The 19,449-nt window shown below is 35.7% G+C and overlaps 1 protein-coding gene across 1 annotated transcript in view; it reads left to right on the top strand.

The window, feature by feature from the left end:
- Positions 1 to 12,927, top strand: part of SV2C (synaptic vesicle glycoprotein 2C) — a gene marked incomplete at both ends in the record, with an annotated part of 87,650 nt that extends 74,723 nt beyond the window's left edge. Inside the window, 4 exons of the mRNA XM_082783713.1 lie at positions 69 to 202; positions 1,800 to 2,003; positions 2,738 to 2,897; positions 12,744 to 12,927. Of these exons, the coding sequence (XP_082639839.1) occupies positions 69 to 202; positions 1,800 to 2,003; positions 2,738 to 2,897; positions 12,744 to 12,927 (682 nt within the window). The remainder of the gene's footprint in view (positions 1 to 68; positions 203 to 1,799; positions 2,004 to 2,737; positions 2,898 to 12,743) is intronic.
- Between the last annotated feature and the right edge of the window lie 6,522 nt (positions 12,928 to 19,449).

Genomic DNA, 19,449 nt, shown 5'->3' with positions numbered 1-19,449 from the left:
ATCAGCTTGACCTGTTGCTGTTTCTAACCTGTGAAAGTAGAGTTACAGAAATTATTTGTATTTTACAGGTTTATTATGATGAAGTTTAAATCAGTAACCTTTGAAGATTCCCTTTTTAAGAATTGTGTGTTTGAAGACATTACTTCACTGAACACATACTTCAGGAACTGCACTTTTGTGAATACCACCTTCTACAACACAGGTATTACATGAAAATTCCTGAGTACCAATTTTGCATCTGCATGTTATCATCTGACTGTTGTCAACTGATTATAGATTCTGAATTTCTAATGAAGCATACAGGAAGCCTTCTTCAAGGGAACACAAATCTATAAAATCAACGATGTAATACCAGAGAAGAGAAAGGATCACTCTTCCATTTGAGATACTGCAGGCCTAGTATTAACTCAGATAATAAATGTTTCTTTCATTTAAATCATCCCTAAAGATATTCAGTCTTGAGATGAGAAATTGGTTGCTTTAATTAGGTGTATTTTAATTTGGTCTAAATGGGACTATTCTATTCTTCTTACATAGACATAGGAGGTAAGTTCAAGATTCATGCTTCCTCATCTATAATCATTCCCAATCTACTAAGTATTTTACCAGAAATAGGAATTTGTGCTTTCACATGTTTAAGCAGAAGACCTGGTTTGTTTATGTCATTGTTATTGTTTTTTGTTTGTTTGTTTGTTTTCTTTCATTTTAAAACAATGTAAACTAAGATTGTGTCCAGAGAGATACAGCACTTTTTACTTCTTTGCTGTAACTGAAATAACCATATTAGTTACAGAGTTAGGCTATACATAACAAGCAATGTCCAGCTTTCAATATTCCTGAGAAATGACTTTAAGGCTGATGGAAGAAACAGAAATAAGGGGGAAAGTATAAGGAGAGATCTCTAAAATGTTATTTGAAATAGAACAGTCTGGACTGTTACATATAGTAATTCATCTGCATCCCTTTTTAATAATGAATGCATGAAAATGTCACCATTGTCAAGATACATTGGTGCCAATATCATACCAGATCCTAGCAAGATCTGACTGATAATTTTCAAAATGATTAGATGCGTAATTATAAAAAATGGAAGATATATCTGTGATTATTTGTGCTTTAATGATAAATATTAAAACAGACACTGAGTTTACAGAACTCACAATTGGTGAAAAGTTTAGTAAAAAAAAAAAAACAACTTATTGCATTTCTAAACACTGGGTCAGATACATTTCTTAGTATATTTTTTCAGACTTGAACTGAGCTGAAGACTGCTTGCAGTCTGCTCAGAAATGAAAATAAATTAATCTGAATTCTGAATTCTGTGTGAACATTTCCCTTTAAAGGAAGTCAAGCTGAGCATGATCAACAGTCTCATCTGAAAGGCTCTCTGGTATGGAAATAACTAAAAACAAGTCAAAAAAAAAAAAAAAAAGCCTAACACCGAGCAAGACATAGGAACCATAGGAACAACAGCAATGCTGGCTGATAAAAACTTGCAGAAATCCAGTGCACAACAAGCCTGATATGAGAGGTTTGAACCAAATAGGATCCAAATAGAGCTGAAATACATTAATATAATCTGCTTTATTTGATGTCTTAGTTGCTCTTTATTATAGCCTTCACATATTTTTCTCTTAAGATAAAAGGCTATCAGAAGTAAAAGCAATAATTAGTGCTGTTTATGAAGCAGTAAAAGCTCCTAGTTGTCATCAAGATTGCATAAACTTCAAAAGTTTTAATCAAAACCTGCACATGGAGTCAACTGTTAGCTGAAATCTTACTTTTTCTTCTTTCCACAGATCTCGAGCAATATAAATTTGTTGACAGTGATTTTATAAATTGCACATTTTTCCACATCAGGACAGGATGCCAAATTTCTTTTGATGATGACTACAGTGCCTACTGGATTTATTTCGTTAATTTTCTGGGAACTTTGGCAGTGTTACCAGGGAACATTGTGTCTGCTCTTCTGATGGATAGAATTGGACGTTTAACAATGTTAGGTATGGACTTCACTTTAAAACAGAAAAAAAAAAAAAAAAAAAGAGAAAAAAAAATGTTCTTTCTTTCTTTCTTTTTCTTCCTTTCTTTCTTCTTTCTTTTTCTTTCTTTCTCTCTCTCTTTCTCTCTCTCTTCTTCTCTTTCTATAAAAAAAAAAAGAAAGAGAGTGGGATGTGTGCAGGTGATCCTCAGCTACTAGAGTATCTCCTAGGAAAAGTTAGCAGTCCTTTGCCTGCTATCTATTTTGCAAGGTAACACAGCTGAAAGACACCTACTGTGGATTATCAGCAAAGACAGATAGGTTTTTGTTTTACTTAAGTAGCTAAATATAGTCCATTATATTCATTTTCTAGGAAACTGTATATAAATACATTTCCTACTCCATGTTCTTATTACCACATTATATGAATGAGTTTCATGTAATTCAGATGTTGAGGAAGAACAGGGATAGTTTTCCTTGCAGTTTCTTTTGGGAGTTCAGAAAGGGTTCCAGCTTAATACTTTATGGTATATCCATAAAGAATATAAAGGAATTACATTTTTTCCTCAATAGCCTTCTAACATTTGTCTGCCTGAATGGTCTACCGGCAAAGAATATCTCTTCATTTTTTAACTCAAGTATATGGGCGACTTATTTTGTTTCACTGTGTGAATAGAAATGTTAGACAAAACAAACAGCAATCATTCTTTTAAATTCAGCCTCACTTAGCACTCATTTTGTCTGACTCTTGCATAGGTGGTTCCATGGTTCTTTCTGGCATAAGCTGTTTTTTCCTGTGGTTTGGGACCAGTGAATCCATGATGATAGGTATGCTGTGCCTCTACAACGGTCTCACCATCTCAGCTTGGAACTCTCTTGATGTCATTACTGTGGAGTTGTATCCTACAGACAGAAGGTATGTGCAGATACATCTCTATTAATTTTTTTGACTCCATCTCTCTGTACCACCAGATATGGTAATAGAAATAATTAATGCTGTATTGTTTACAGAAATAGTGAAGTTTTAGGTGAGCTGTACTCACAGTTTGTCTTAAGAATAGCAAGGAAAAAAAAAAAAAAAAGAGAGAGAGAGATTTTTTTAACCTCTTGGGTTTATCTTTCTTGTCAAATATCACCTAATCAGGAAAATAACACTAATGTAGTTTCATATGAAAAGGAAAAAAAAAAAAAAAAAAGTTATAACTGCTGCTCTTATTTAAAACAATGAAAATTATCATTTTTTCTGAAAATAGTTGAAAATAGTAATAGAATATTTTGGGGTTTCCCCTAGTGCAGCTAGCTATTAGTTATGAATTTGGTCCAAAAATAGAAAAATTGTTGCATTTGTCTCTTGTTCATGGAATGGTAGAGATGATAATGAAAATCACTCTCTGGAGCTCAACAGCATCTGTTATAAGAGATTTAGGGCTTGAACCACACTGAGCTGTTATTCAGCCTGCAGCAAGTTTGTATGCAGGGTCACTAGGAGTCTGTACATACAGACTAGCATCATACATAGACTAGTATCTACATTAAACAGATACATAAGTGTCTCAGGCATTGCTCCTGACCCTTTCTGCAAAGATGCTCTGGGCAGCTTTGATGTCCTGCAAGCACTGCTGCTAGAAGACATTTTTCCTCTAATGTTAAGATACTCTCCAATGATGACTTTATGCCACTGAATTAACAGAAGGAAGAAGTGTAGTTCAACAGCAATATGTCAGAGGTAAAATCATAAAAGCCACAACCTATTGAATAGACTTGTATCTTCTTTTTTTTTTTTTTTTTCCTTCCTTCCTTCCTTCCTTCCTTCCTTCCTTCCTTCCTTCCTTCCTTCCTTCCTTCCTTCCTTCCTTCCTTCCTTCCTTCTCTCCCTCCCTCTTTTTCCCTTTCTTTTTTTTCCCTTTCTCTTTTCTTTCTCTTTCTTTCTTTCTTTCTTTCTTTCTTTCTTTCTTTCTTTCTTTCTTTCTTTCTTTCTTTCTTTCTTTCTTTCTTTCTTTCTTTCTTTCTTTCTTTCTCTCTCTCTCTCTCTCTCTCTCTTTCTCTCTCTCTTTCTCTCTTTCTCTTTCTCTCTTTCTCTCTTTCGCTCTTTCGCTCTTTCTCTCTTTCTCTCTCTCTCTTTCTTTCTCTCTTTCTCTTTCTCTCTTTCTTTCTCTCTCTCTCTCTTTCTTCTCTTTCTTCTCTTTCTCTCTCTCTTTCTCTCTTTCTCTCTTTCTTTCTCTTTCTTTCTTTCTCTCTTTCTTTCTCTCTCTCTGTCTCTCTCTCTCTCTTTCTCTCTTTCTCTCTTTCTCTCTTTCTTTCTCTCTTTCTCTCTCTTTCTTTCTCTGTCTCTCTCTCTCTCTCTCTTTCTTTCTTTCTCTCTTTCTCTCTTTCTCTCTTTCTTTCTCTCTTTCTCTCTCTTTCTTTCTCTGTCTCTCTCTCTCTCTCTCTTTCTCTCTCTCTCTCTCCTCTCTCTCTCTCTTTCTCTCTAAAAAAAACAGTAAAACTGCCCTGTTCTCTCTAAGGTATGGAGTGTCTCTTCTCTATCACAGTGCTATTTCTTATGCCACCCAGTGGCATAAGAAATAAAAAAAAAAGGTCCAGAATTTTATAAATGTCTGATGACTGGCTGTAAAGTCTTAGTTTTTGGACACAGATTCAACTAAATTTGGTACTGTCCATTAAGACAGAAAGACAGTAGACTGGTTGAATATGCTTTCTTTTCATATTATTATTTTTTAAATAAGTGCTTCTTTACAGAGTAAACTGTTGTGGTTATATCCATTGTTGTGGTTATATCAACATAACCATACTAAGCTACTCATGAATCTAAAGCACTAAGGTTTAAGCACTACAGTTTTTATTACACCTCAGAAATCTTCTGGCAAGAATTATTCCGTCAATCAAATGCTATGATATAATTCTAATAAATGTCCTTTCTAAGTAGTTATTCTATTGACATTCCTGAATGTACTAGTCACTGTTTTTGTTTTTTGTTGTTGTTATTGTTTGTTTGTTTGTTTGTTTTTGTTTTGTTTTAAGAAAAAAATAATTGGAAAACCCATCGGTGTTAATGAAAAAAAATCATCACTAGGAATGATTAAATTATCAGTATGCTACTGATATCTGTTTTAGGGTATCCATATTTGCAGCTAATATTTTTTTAGTAGTTTCTGGTAACTATGAGATTGTAGAAAATTTTTCTTTTTTTCTTAAAAAAAAAAAAAAATATGCATGCAATAATAACTATGGAACCAAATTAGAAAAATGTACTTGCAGCTGAATTTTTAGGGTATTTTTGCAACAACTCAGATAGAGAACTTGTCATTTCATATTATCTATGTAAACAGCCTGATTGGTCAAGTCATCTTAGTTCAGGACAAACATTGCTGGCATATACTAAAGATGAGTTTTCCAAAAGTTCTGGTTCCATCATAGCCACTTTTTGACTTTTGGGATTATAATTCTGGAAGTTTGTTCCTTCCCATAATTTTTAAGGTTGAGGCAAAGGTGCATCATTCTTTTATTATTCCAATAAATAATTTTTGCTTACTCACCCGTGAAATGACCACAAATAGAAGTGAAATGAGTGAAATGAGCAGCAAATAGAAGCTAGAGTCTGGGCTGAAAGAAATGTGTGTGTAAGGAGGCCAGTTCATACTAACACGCACAAGAGATCAGGCTGCGCAGCCCCTCCTTTTCCTACCACAAAACTCCCCTTGGAATCTAGCCAATAGCCAAACTGCTGGGGCTTTGCCAGTAATTTGCAGGGTAATACAGAAAGTGTTTCATAAGTCGTACCCCAGGTTATTTTTGGAAAATCATACTGGCTTTCTGTCAGGTAGGGGTGTGGTGAGAAACTTGGAAATGCATGGTGTATGTGATACACAGGACACATTCTGGTTTCCTCTTCATTAGCTGCCCACAGGGCAGAGGTAAGGTTGCTTCAAAATCTTAACAGATTTGGGCTTCAAATGCATTCAAAATCACCTCATTATTTATAAATTTTATAAATTTATTTAACAATCTAATATCTGTATTTGCAGTAATTCTGTAGCTTGTCCTAAATTCTTGATAAGTAGAAAGCTGATAATGGGACTAAAACCAAGACTTACAAGGAGTATCTCAGGGAATTGGAATTGCTTTGTCTAGAGAAAAGGAAACTGATTGGAGACAGCTCTGTCTACAACTACCTGAAAGGAAGTTGCAGTGAGGAGGGTGTCGTTGCAGCAACGAGAACGTTCATCTCTTTTTCTTGGGTGACAAGTAATAGGATGCAAGGAAATCACCTCATGTTGCATCAGGAGAGGTTTAGATTGGACATTAGGAATAATTTGTTGAAAAAGGTTTCCCAGGAAGTCATGGAGTCCCCATCCCTGGAGGTGTTTAAGAGACATGTAGGCATGATACTGAGAGACATAGTTTAGTGGTGGGACTTGCTAAGTCATATGTGTTTTCCAACCTGGATGATTCTAGAATTCTATATTTTATGCCATTGTCACTTTTTTTTTTTTTTTTTTTTTTTTTTTATCTAAATGTTCTTTAGAAAACCTGAGTTAATCTGTGGAACTAATAAAATAAGACATGTTGGAGACTGTATACATGTCAAGTGGTTTTCAGGGAGAGGAAGTTGCATTAGAAAGTAGAAAATACATTACAAATCCTGGTTATAGGTATGTTTCAGTCTTTCACATAAAACATTTAGTAATGAATAATCATTGTAAAACAGTATTTAATTTATTACTTACTTTTCAATACAAAGATTTTAAAGGACACTGATGATGAGCAGTTATAAGTAAGCTCATTTCTAATAAACCAGTAATTTAATCCTGTTCTATAATACAAAATAATAATAATAATAATAATTAATAATAATAATAAATACTAGTATTATCTCATCTTTTGTCCTTACCGTTTATCTCGGCTTTTGTCTATCTTCTTAATGGCTTGTGTGATTCTGGAATGCTCAACAGTCAGCAGGTTCTGAGAAGTTTTTGGTCAGTTGTGGCCCTCTTGAGAGCCAAACCAAATTATTTCATGTATTTGAAAGCTCTCCTCTAAAGAAGAATTATTAATAATCTTGTGAACATTTTTGAGTGTTTATAGAGTGATTTTCTACTCTCAAAAACTTTCTGTATTTTCAGAGCTGTTCTTTGGAAGGAGGTGATGCAGGAATTAAGGCACTGAGGAAAATGATAATGTTGTCAAAAATGATGTTAGGTGCCTGATTTATTTCATGTGGGACCTGGAAACCCAATCACTGAGAATTTCAGAAGAGGGAATGGGCTAAAAATATAAATTCCCCTGCTCAGCACTTCAATGACACAAACCTGAAGGTGCTAAGCTGAGCAGACATAAAATGTGAATTACATACTTAATGACTATTTAGTTAGCTTAAATGACTTGCTAGCATCATATAGAAATTCTGTTATGGGAATGGGGTTTGTAACTGTTCTTCTGACAGCATTCAACTAGCTTAATCATGAGACTCTGCTTTTTCATCTTGCAGTCCCAATCCCATCTGTGTACCTTCCAAATTCTGCAACATGAGGGAAACCAAGTTTCCTTCACTACATCATGCTTGATCCCTCAAGCTGCCTTTGTTCTGTGCATTGGCAGAGTAATGTGGAAAAAAATATATTGTATGATGATGTAATTACAGATTGTGTTGTAATTTTTGTGCCAAAGGGACCTGAAACAACATTGCATAATTTTCTAGCTATGCCTGTAATACAAATATGAATAGAAGAGATTTAAAATTCTCTGGAAAAAAAAAAAAAAAAAGTAACAGGAGATTTGTATGACATTTAAATGGAATTTTTACATTTCTATAAGTATTAAGTGTCTTCTTGTGAGCTAACTTGGGAAGAATTGACTTTATAAGCCAAGACTCTTGTCAAACAATGGTTACAACAAATAAGCCAAATAAGCAGAAAGTGGAATCCTTGTATCTCCCGCAGAGTAAATCAAAATCAGATTACATCAGATAACCAACAATTCTTCAGTTTTGCTAAGGCTGCCAGGCATCAGGGTTTGAAACATGGCCAGGAATATTTAGAATTCAAGGTGTGCTATAAAATGATTTCATTCTGTTTTGCCTTTTTTCATACCTTTGAAAGAAGTTCATAAAGGTTTGGTCATAATTAAGAATTAAGTCACCTATCTTCAGTTCATTATATTTATCTTCTCCTCCTCTTTCTGAGTCCCGAGAGTAATAAAACCTATTCATAGGTTATCTTAAATCCAACTTTTTATTGTTGTGGCTGTCAGAAGAGAAGTATTCTAGTCGTTTGAGTCATAACAGCAGTCATCAACTTATAGCAGACTTTCTGGCAGCTATTTTCTACTGCCATCCTGTGGATGCAGTTCAACTGCACTTTGCTGAAATTGCATGCTGGTGTTTTAAAGGCATGAAATACCACACCTATGAAGTTTCTCAAGCAAGTCTAAGGCAGGAAGGCACATTCTTTGATTTTACTTGCACATTATATGGTGTAATTGGCAAGACTATGACCTGTGTATTTATTTTTGAAAAGGAGGATTAGAAAAATTAATCCTCAGGCGATTAGAAAATTATCCATAGCACATTCAGAAACTTACTGTTTTCATAGGATTTGCAAGTCATCAAAACCCACAAAAATTTTACTCAGAGTCTTTTGTAAAGTGCTGCTAGTTTAGCACTAGGTCTGGCAAGAGGGATATCAAATGACTGTGTTACACATTCAGTAGAACTCTACAGCATGAAAATGAAGTTATGAGGTAGGTGCTCCATAAGCAACACAAAAGTGGACCCGAACTACTTTATTTAAGAACACAAGCACCTGGTCTAAGAAGGAGCATATTTGGCAACTAGGAAATAAGCGCATTTAATCTAAAGGCCTGGATAATCCCTTTATTTTTAACCATTTGGATTCTTGCCATTTGTTATGTGAGACTTGGGTGAAAGGAAGCTCGGTATTTTTCTTTGTCACAGGTTTCCTAGCACCAGTAGTAAAATACTGGGAAAATTCTTTTTCTTTAACACTCAGCTTTCTGTGAGACCTGGCACTTTTATAGGACTTCAATATTTTTTCCTATTAATACTAAATTCTATAGCTTTTTCTATTTCGTTTTGTTTTGTTGTCTTTAAGGCAAGCCCACAGTGATTCACCAGGACTGTCTTACTGATTTGCCCAAAGGGTTTATTGACATCCTCTAAAAGAACAAGGGGTTCTTTCTACTGACTTTCTTGACAATTATTGCCAAAGATTTTTGACAGTCAGAAAGATATTCTTATGCCAGTGTTTTGCCCAGTAACTGATGAACTTAGTGTAGATCAGTGTATTTAGTAATGGCCTTGCACTTCTGTGTTTTTTTTCACTTAACTCATTTGTGATCCTGAGATGGCACATTGTAAGTCCTTGATCATTTGCAGACTTCCAGTACATTAGCACTTTCCCAAAAACTGCAGCAAAGGTTTTATTAGACTCTGCTCTCATGTTTGCGTATTGCAACATATATATTGCATGGCTATGTATCAGTCTTCCCTGTCAGGACCTTTTTCACATTCTGGTCAGTTTTTTACAGGTACACTTCTGATGCTCAGCTTAGTCTGCCTGGTAGTACAAATCTGTCTGTGGTAGACACTTGACCACAGACTTTGAAAAATTACTCCAGTAGGATGGCTCTTTGCTACTTCCTTCAGTACATTTCTCAGTCCTTCTTTGGCTGGATTTCTCCAAAAGTCTTCCTAAAAGTTAATCAGTCCTCTTCTGAGGAAACATTTTCAAGGAATTACTGCAAATGTTTCCCTGACAGGAAGGCTCTCAAGCAACTCTTCCAAAGGTCCCTCCTCTGGTGCTCTCAGCAGTGCACTCTCAGACAGACCTCACTGGTCTGCATCATCAGGCAGCAGAGCATGTCGTTTTGAAGATATTCACCTCCATGTGCAAGTTTACCTTTTTAGGCCCTGAGTATTACGTAAGTAATGCAGGTTTAATCAAACATAGAAAAAAAGTAGCCATTTGACCATTCAGGAGGCATATTAGAGACCCTTTTGCTATTATTTTTTTTCCCCAGCTCATTTCCTGTGTAGTTTCTGCTCTGCTATCCCAATGACCTGCCTCTCCTTCCCTAGATATTATTAATGTTTCTTTTCATGCAGTATCTGCATGGGTACAACATATTGCACAAAAAGGAATTATGTTTACTCAAAAAATAAACATTACTTTATACCATTACTTCAAATGATTCTGAAGTTGACCCTGTTGATTAACTAGATTTCAGCATCTAAGAACAAACTAGGGCCAGAAATATATGGAAATAGACCAGAAGGGTACCAATCCACCTTCATTATTCCTTTGGTGCAGCATCCTCAAATATAACAGGACCAGTACAATTCTGAAGTACAGCATATCACATAAATAAATGTTTGCACCCTCAGTAAGTTTGCAGATGACACCAAGCTAGGTGCGTGTGTCGATCTGCTTGAGTGTAGGAAGGCTCTGCAGGAGGATCTGGATAGGCTGCACTGATGGGCTGAGGTCAACTGCATGAAGTTTAACAAGGCCAAGTGCCGGGTCCTGCACCTGGGGCGCAACAACCCCAAGCAGAGCTACAGGCTGGGAGATGAGTGGTTGGAGAGCTGCCAGGCAGAGAAGGACCTGGGAGTGATGGTTGATAGTTGGCTGAATATTAGCCAGCAGTGTGCTAAGGTGGCCAAGAAGGCCAACAGCATCCTCTTCCAACCTAGAAATTCTGTGATTCTGTGTAAATTCAGGACATGGCTAGTGCTACTAACCCCAATATGCTGGTGAGCTCTTCTACACAGGATATTTTAACTTTCCCAGGAGATATGACTTAGATGTAGGACACCAAAGGGACTGACTGATCAATTCTCTTAAGATGCAGTGACTGGATTTGCAGAAGAAAACATAAACTAGTGACACTGTGGGCTGTGGCTACATCCATTGTTTGCCTGAGGTAGAGGGTCTTCTCCCTTGTTAGGCTTTCTTTTTCAAAATAAAAATAATTCTGTGAAAAACCTTGAGAAACCTCTCAGTTGTAACCTTGTTGTCATTTGGGATAAAGTCTGCTTACTTTAGGTTGATTCTCTGGGATACTTTTAAGAATCCTAGGCTGCATCGAAAGAGGTCAAGGGAGGGGTTTGTCCCCCTCTGTTCTATTTTTGTGAGGCCCCACTTGGAGCAGTGTATCCAGGGGCTCCCAGCACAAGAAGGATGTGGGTTTATTAGAATGGGTTCAGAGGAGGGCTATGAAGTTAATCAGAGGGCTGGAGCACCTCTCCTATGAAGAAAGGCTGAGAGGGCTCGGGTCTGAAAAGAAGGCTCCAGGGCCATCTTATTGCAGTTTTATATACTTAAATAGGGCTTATATAAAAGACGGAGGGCAACTTTTTGCTCAGTCAGACAAGGTAGAATGCAGATTTAGGTTAGAGATTAGGAGGAAATTCTTTACTCAGAGGGTGGTGTGTCACTGGAAGAGGTTGCCCAGAGAAGCTGTGGATGCCCTATCCCTGGAAATGTTCAAAAACAGGTTGGATGAGGCCCAGGACTACCTGATCACCTGGGTGGCATCCCTCCAAGTGACAGAGAAGTTGGAACTAGGTGATCTTTAAGGTCCATTCAACTCAAACAATTCTATAATTCTATGAGCTACAGTAGCAGAAGTTCATCATAGTTACTTTTGAGTACAGACTGTATATGAGTATAGGACCTTCCATTCCTTTACAAAGAATTTCACTACAATAACTAAGTAACCTCTTAGTCACCCAGTCCATTAGTTTCTCTGTCAATTCTTTCTGTTTGGACTGGGGAACTTTTTCCTTCTAATGGCAATAATTAATATTAACAATAAAAAAAATTGTTTGTTCTGAAAAGAAGTTTATATCATTGTGATTCTTATTATTTTGTCCCAGTGAGCACAGTGTGAGCTTCAAACAGTTATTCTCCCTTTCACTTCCTAGAGATTTGGGAAATGTTAAAGACTTTGCCATTTTACAGACGATTTTTTTAGGACACTTTTTTTAGGACAATTATTTTTCTTGCAATTATGAATCATACTGTCACGTCAAAACACATTTAATTAAAAGGGTAGCAGTTTGCATAGTACATCTATGTGCTCGCTACCAAAAATTAGACCTCTAAAATAATACCTCCACAAAGCATAAGCACCTCTGAGTTGCTCGTATTGTGTTTTCTATTGGCAATCCCTTTTGTCTGAAGTTTCTTAGGTATCTCTTCTGCATGAAGCAGGGTCTTTTTTGTTTTTTGTTTTTAAAGCCTCATTCTCTTTGACGCTAAGAGACAGACATTTGTAATTATTAAAGGTCTTATAACCCTTTTGAGAAAGCATTGAACATGCATATCATCTGTAAGAAAACAATTTTTATTCAGTACCCCATGATGCTCATCCTTTTATTTTGGTGACCTCCTGATATCACTATGTAGCTCTTGAAAGATTTCTCACCTCCTCTCTACTGATCCACCATTTTAAATGTTATTGAATTTCTGTTTGTAGGTCCTTTGTCGTTGTGTGAAAGTACAAACTCGCCTGTTCACTTATTCATTTCATATTTTTGTCCCCAAGTTAGCAGAATGAATTTGTCTCAATAAAATGCTGTTACAGTAGAGTTTTGATTTCACATTATAAAGATCAAGTACAGAATCCTTGTAATAAATTCACTTTAAAATAGAGGACTATACTGATTTATTCCCACTGAGGATTTGTTTCAAAGGTTTTTACTCTTACATTCATTTTAACTTTATTCTGTTTTTTCTTCTAGGGCAACAGGCTTTGGTTTTTTGAATGCGCTATGCAAAGCAGCAGCTGTACTTGGAAACTTAATATTTGGTTCCCTTGTTGGTATCACCAAAGCAATCCCTATTCTCCTTGCTTCTACTGTTCTAGTATGTGGAGGTCTGGTAGGACTTCGGCTTCCTGACACAAGAACACAGGTGTTGATGTAACCGGAAAAAGCCATTTACTGTTTATTTATTTATTTGTAAAATGTGAGCTCTACTGTTTGATGGTGCAAAGGCTTCAGATTCTCAATGCTTATCAGAGTGCTCTGATGGCAGAAATCAAACATGGAAAAAGAGTGGCAGAGATTTAGAAAATACTGTATGAAAGTTTTAGATTTCACTTTCATTTGCTTGCATACTTTGCTATTTAAAACCACTTCACTTAACTTCAAACTGCAAAGCTACCTCTTAAAACACTTCCAGTGACATGTCCAGGAAGACAAAAATCATACTGATAATTAGATATTTAAAATGCAAGTGGTCATGTTATTTAAAAAAAAAAAAAAAAAGTTCAATTTGGTCACGGCATTATGAGCTTTTGTAACAGTGCAGACATGCAAGTCAAATACTTAGCAGTATTGGTGCAAGAAATATTGTTCTTATATGTATCAATGCATGCAGCATTAATCAGGAAACTGTATAGATTGCATCAGTACTCTTTGTAGCTGGTCCTCAAAATAAAACAAACAATTTTTTTCTTCTCCTTTGTGGCATCTGGAATATTTTGCCATTTTAAAACTGTGAATGTGTCTTGTTCCAGGTGTAGATCAATACAAACCAGTGTTTACGTTATTGTAAGTATGAATAAGGGAAGAATCAAGCCAGTAGACTCCATGAAAAGTAACATGCTGTCAGAGAAGCTTGTTTGGTACACTTTTGTTTGGTATTTACAATTCTAATACATATTTCTCTGTCACAGAATGCCACCTATTGAATTTAGTCAGGTCATAACTTCAACATAGAGTATAGTGTAATTAAAATCTCTCAAAACATTTTCTAAACAATATCAAAACAAAGAAAAGCAATAATAAAAACCTGAATTATTTTCATAGTTTATACATTCCTTCATACAACCGTTTACTCAGCTGATTTTTAATATCATAGAGATATCTCACCATTTAACACTTTCAAACAGCTCTTGGAAAAGCCATTAAGAAACCATGCCAAGGCTGTAGGCAATGGTCATATCTTTATGAGACCAAGTGTAAGGATGGAGAGTAAATGTTAGTATATATGTTCCTTCTAAGCCATATGCTATGAATTGTCATGGATTGCAATAAAGACATCCCCACCTGTCCTACTGCCCTGTAAAAATGTTATTAGATCTCTTTAAAGTGTTAGCATTAAAAGTTAAATGTAGATTCATCTATAATATTATTAGACAAAAGGGACAGATCTGCTGATTACAGAAACTGGCTTTGCTTTCACTGAAGCTAAGACAGTCTCTATCAGCTGATGAACTATCTAAAGTTTCAAGTTTTAAAGAAAAACTTTTATTAGGTGGCTGAATTATTACCAAAGAAATTAGGCTTTCAGATAAAGTCAACGTATATAGTAAGATAGATTTTTTCACTTTTGTTTTCTCTTTCTCATATGTAAGAACTACTTACTTTTGGGTAGTAATATCCATCTCTGCATTTTGTCAGTTGTCTTTTTAGTTGTGTTGAAAGAGTCAGTAAAAGACAGTCTATACAAGATGATTTATTACATTTAAGGTTCACTATTTATTTACTAAATGTGGAAGTTACGTTTTTTGATTTTGAACAAATGCCTGTGCTATATATTGTAGCACAAAAAATTAGCCCAGGGTGTGGTTTCTAGTATTAACAAATGAGAAAATGGGCTTAATTTAAAAAGCATAAATATTGAAAATTACTAGGCATTTTTTGATGTTAATAAATAAAATATGGTAAAGAAACAGAAACAAAAACAAAAACAATTAAAAAAAAAAGAACGTTTAAGAAGTATGTTTATTTTACAACATACACAGTCAAAATGTCTGACATAAAATATTGTATATCCAACCATGATTTAAAAGATGTATTTTAAATTTCTAAATGATGTTTAAAAAGGGGGAGGAAGAATTATTTTTCGCCATGTTCCAGGTTAAGAATAAAACATGGGCCTTACTTTTGCACCTGTGGCTTTTGTCCACTAGTCAGCGTCTTATTATTTCAAGGCTGTTTTCCCTAGTAAGAATCGTATTTGACTTTGGCCCCACTTCTCTGTGCCATTCATTAGTTGTATATGTCCACCTCCTTGTGTTTACTTTACATCTTATTTTGAAATCTGAAGCCTCTGTACATATCCTGAGTGAAAATCAACAGCAATGGTAATATTACATTGTCTTGCTGTGTGCACTGTCCACTTCAAGTAGTATAGTCTGTCCAACTCTGTATATAATATAGAAGAACATCCAGATCCAATGCATTGTGCCACCTGATCAGTGTGGAGGAAGTGGTCCACAGAACAATAAGACTCAACTCTTGAAGGTTCTAGTTCAAGGTTAATGCACTAAAATCTCATTACTTGTAAAATTATGCTGTTTGCAATGCTGGTTCTTATCCTAATTCCTGGCCACATCGTAAGTATATGATTAAGTCTGGATATAGTGAAGTGAGCAGCCTGAAAACCTGCATTGTACTTGGAATATAGCAACAGAGGAGATTAGTAAAGACAAAGTGCCCAGCAATGTGGACCTTGCATGGTCCAGGATTAGAGGGAATGTTCAAAGGTAGGAAAATGGATTAAAGAGAATACTGGTTAGGAAAGAGGAGAAAAAGTAAACAGAAGAGAACAAAATGAAAAAATCCACAAATATTTCCACCATATTAAAACTAAAACTAGAATCTCAATAATTGATTAGCCAGTTGGCTCAACACATTTGAAATGATGTGTGAGCCAGCATGAAAGCTGTTTGAACAATCAAGTGGTTTGGGCTTGAATGCAATTAAGATTTATCCCATAAAGACAAAAGGAGTGAATGTGATTTCAAGTTATAAATACTTGGTAAGATGCTTGTACTCCACAGTCTGAAACAGAAAAATATGATCCCTGGAGATCTGAATGCAAATGTTATGTAAATTATAAGCAGAAGTGAGCTGTCTGGTCTTAAGGGAATGCATCTTTTTTGCAGCTTCTGAAGTGATCTCAGGTAATACACATTGGACAGTAGGAATTTCACTTGCTTTCTATGTCTGTTCATTTATATCTCACACAAAAAGTCACTTAGTGGCCTATATATACCCTTGATGCACCTATAATTAAGAGGTCATTTGCATATACCTTCAAAAGAGAATACCGTATACTGCCTTATATGGCAACATAACTGTGTTATATACACACAGAGAACTGAACTTGACAGTATTTGTGTATCAGAGCTAACAACCACACATAATTGACTGACTGACCTCTAACAGGAAAATTAGTTAAAGTTAGTTAAATTAGTTAAAATTAGTTAAGTAAATTGAAGTCAGACACAGGGTCCAATGTCCTTCTCCTGTAAATCTGAAATAACTCATGCCTGTGACAGCAATGACAAAAAGTACAATATACCCTAATGACAAAGAAACTGGATAGCATTTATAATGGTACTTACTATGATGGTCAGCTGTTTTAAAACTGACAGCAAAACAGACCACATGTTTTGATTTTTGCCAGATTTTATTTTTATTAGTTTTACTCGAGACAGGTTGATAGAAAATCTTCACTTACCAGACTTTTTTTTTTTAATTTTTTCTTTTTTTTTTCTTGAAAGCATGTTATTCGTTGTGTTTGCACCCTTTAACAAGGTTGGCTATAGTCATGTTAGTACCTTGTCAGTTAGGAGCATGCACTACAACACTTGGTATGCATTGCATTGATTGCTGAGTACAGATTCCTAAAAAGGGAACCAGGAGTTTCATGGTTTCTGGAGTGCTCAAAGGAATTGCTAATGGATGATATATGGGGAAGCCTTCTTCTTTTGTGTTTGATTTTAGCTGGTGCCCTTCTAAAGGCATGTACCACAACACTAGCTACAGATGAAAAAGCATTAGACTTCCTTCCTGATGGATCCTCTAGTAATCCTCTCAGAAGAGTGGGGCAGCCATGGCTGCTAAGTCAACCTTTGCTACCTTTCTTCTCTTGCCATTCCATTCCTTTTATCTGAAACTGCATTTCTTACCCAAAGGCCAACTACAAATAGTTAAAATTCAATGCTCATGCTCTTGCTTCTAGCTTCATAGTAACATTCAGCAATAAGATTTGACACTCACCATTAGGATTTGGTAATCTCTTTAAAAAAAAAAAAAAAAAAAAAAAAAGTGGAAAACAAACTCCTTCAGGCAATTATACATATATATTTGTTTGTTTGTTTGTTTGTTTGTTTGTTTTGAGGGAATGAGACTCCACATTTCCCTACATATCCAGAAGGCTGAACTAATACATGTAGGAGGAATCTCCTCTAAGAATGGTCCTTTTTTGGCTCCTTCAGCTGTTTCAGTTCAGTGTGTAGAAATATGGAGGAATCTGCTTGTTTGTGAACTTAGCTCAGCTCCTTTTGAAGGAAATATTATTCTCTTCTCTTTTCTTTTTCTACAATGTAGCCTTAACTTCACATAACTCCCTGGGCATACTCTTGGAACATTACTGCTAATTCCAATTCTTAGCAGTATAGTATAGTCCTCAGCGCCTCAAACAAACAGACTCTGTGTGCTAGATTTATATTCTCTTCCTTACTGTGAGTTTTAAAATGATCGTCATAAGTCAGGAAGTGATGCTTACATCCAGTCACACCTCTTTACCTAAAAAAGATGATCCTAAAAAGATCATTCTAATATAGCTACAAGCCATGTTTCCTGTTTAGTAACCTGGAAATGCAATTGAAATTTCAATCAGAAGGTTAAAAATGAATCCTTGCACTCAGGGGGTTAAAGATACAAGAAGTGAAAACAGAAATGCTGCACTTCCTCCAGAGTCTTGAAAGAAAACACATGTTCAGTAACCATATTCCAGAAGAAAGCTAGTCTGAAAGACTGTTTTTCCTCTGCATTCCCTGCACACTTGTTCATTAAACTCACTGTAAAATATTAAGTATTTGCCTGAATTAGTACTTTCCAAGGCTGTTAGTTTTGGAAAAAGAGTATGAAAAGACAGACTTCTGTATGTAGATTGGCAAGACAGGGATCAAGCAGTGATGTGGAATTAGCAAAGACATATTAGTGAATCTGGAACTTAGCTCAGGACCTGAATTAAACAGAAAACACCAATTTATAATGCTACCCACAGATCTCTTTTACCTTCACTTACCTTCGTTGAGTCACACCATACGATGAAATCAGCCTCACTTGCTTTCTTCTACTCTTATTCTAGTATTCTTACATCTTACTCAAATGAACTAGGTGATACAAATTTATTTTCTTTATCAATTATTATCTGCCTTTCTTGCCATGGTGAATACCCTATTTCTTCATGCAAAGGAAAGATGCTTCAATATTTAATCATACTCTAAAGCTGTAAGATTATCAGATAGACCATTGTGCACATTCAGGACCTTTCTTAGAACTTCATGTGCAGTCAGGACCTTTCTTTGATGCAGTGATTAAGCATGTCAGAAACAAGAAAAGGACAAACTGAACCTGAAAAATATTTTTTTTCTGATATGTTGTTAGGTTGAGTCATCTCCAAAGATGTTGGCCTGTAATAGATAGCCACACTTCCTAGGCCATGGAGTACATCCTCTCTAAATAAAAATGAATAAAACATTAATTATTGGCAGTCTACTCTCACAACACACACAAGAAACATGAGTAGAACGAAAGTACTCCCCGGAATGGGAAAAAATACAGGTGTAATTGCTGTCTGTGTTTACAGTGTTAATGACACTCTTTGCCCGACAAAGACCTAAACCATATTGTTTGCTCCTTACCTATGCACAGTCCAAAAAACAAAACAAAGAAAGAAGCTACTTACCAATGAAGTTATTTGCCTTACACAAAATAATATTGTCCCTTCCACTGAGAATATTCATGAATACACATTTTAATGCCACATAACTGAGAGGATCTGCAGAGATCTCACTCATATGCTGGATCTCAACACCTTCATCTGAGCTATAGCTAGACACATCAGTCTGCAAGTGAGAGAGAAAAATTGCTGGCAGTCTGTGTTTCATCACTCTTGCCACAGTCCATGTTTTTGCTCACTGTCTTACTGTCCAGTTCTGGACATCTACCACCTGCCACTCAGTTTTTACCAATAGTTCTGTCCAAGCAAGTTGAAGGTACCTGCTGCTAACGGACAGCACTCATAACTCATTGCAAGTGTAAGAGGTCAGTATCTTACATATTGTCCGAGTTTCATGTTGTCTACAGCTAGATTCGTCATCTTGCATTTATCTCTGATAATACTGCATGTATTCTAACCTATAAAATATGCCCTATATCCTCTGAATATCTGTCTTGTAAATATGTGCCTGTCCCCCACTGTCTATGTGGCAAAAGTCAGTTGTGCATCTACTGTAGGACCTGTTTTACATGTTTAAAATGTGGTCTTTCAAAAGAAGAGGGTGGGGAAAATAATGAAAGGGAATAAAATTGCTAATAGTAATATTTCAAGGTGTAGTGTTCCATTATTTTTTATTTTGGGAAGCTGTTTTCTTTAAGTTATACCCTGCAGCTCTGTAATACTGTAGATTGTAAACCAGAA

Source organism: Aythya marila (genome assembly GCF_965140915.1).
Source record: "Aythya marila genome assembly, chromosome: Z".
In the NCBI taxonomy this organism is placed as follows: domain Eukaryota; kingdom Metazoa; phylum Chordata; class Aves; order Anseriformes; family Anatidae; genus Aythya; species Aythya marila.
This window is presented reverse-complemented; position numbering and strand designations above follow the sequence as displayed.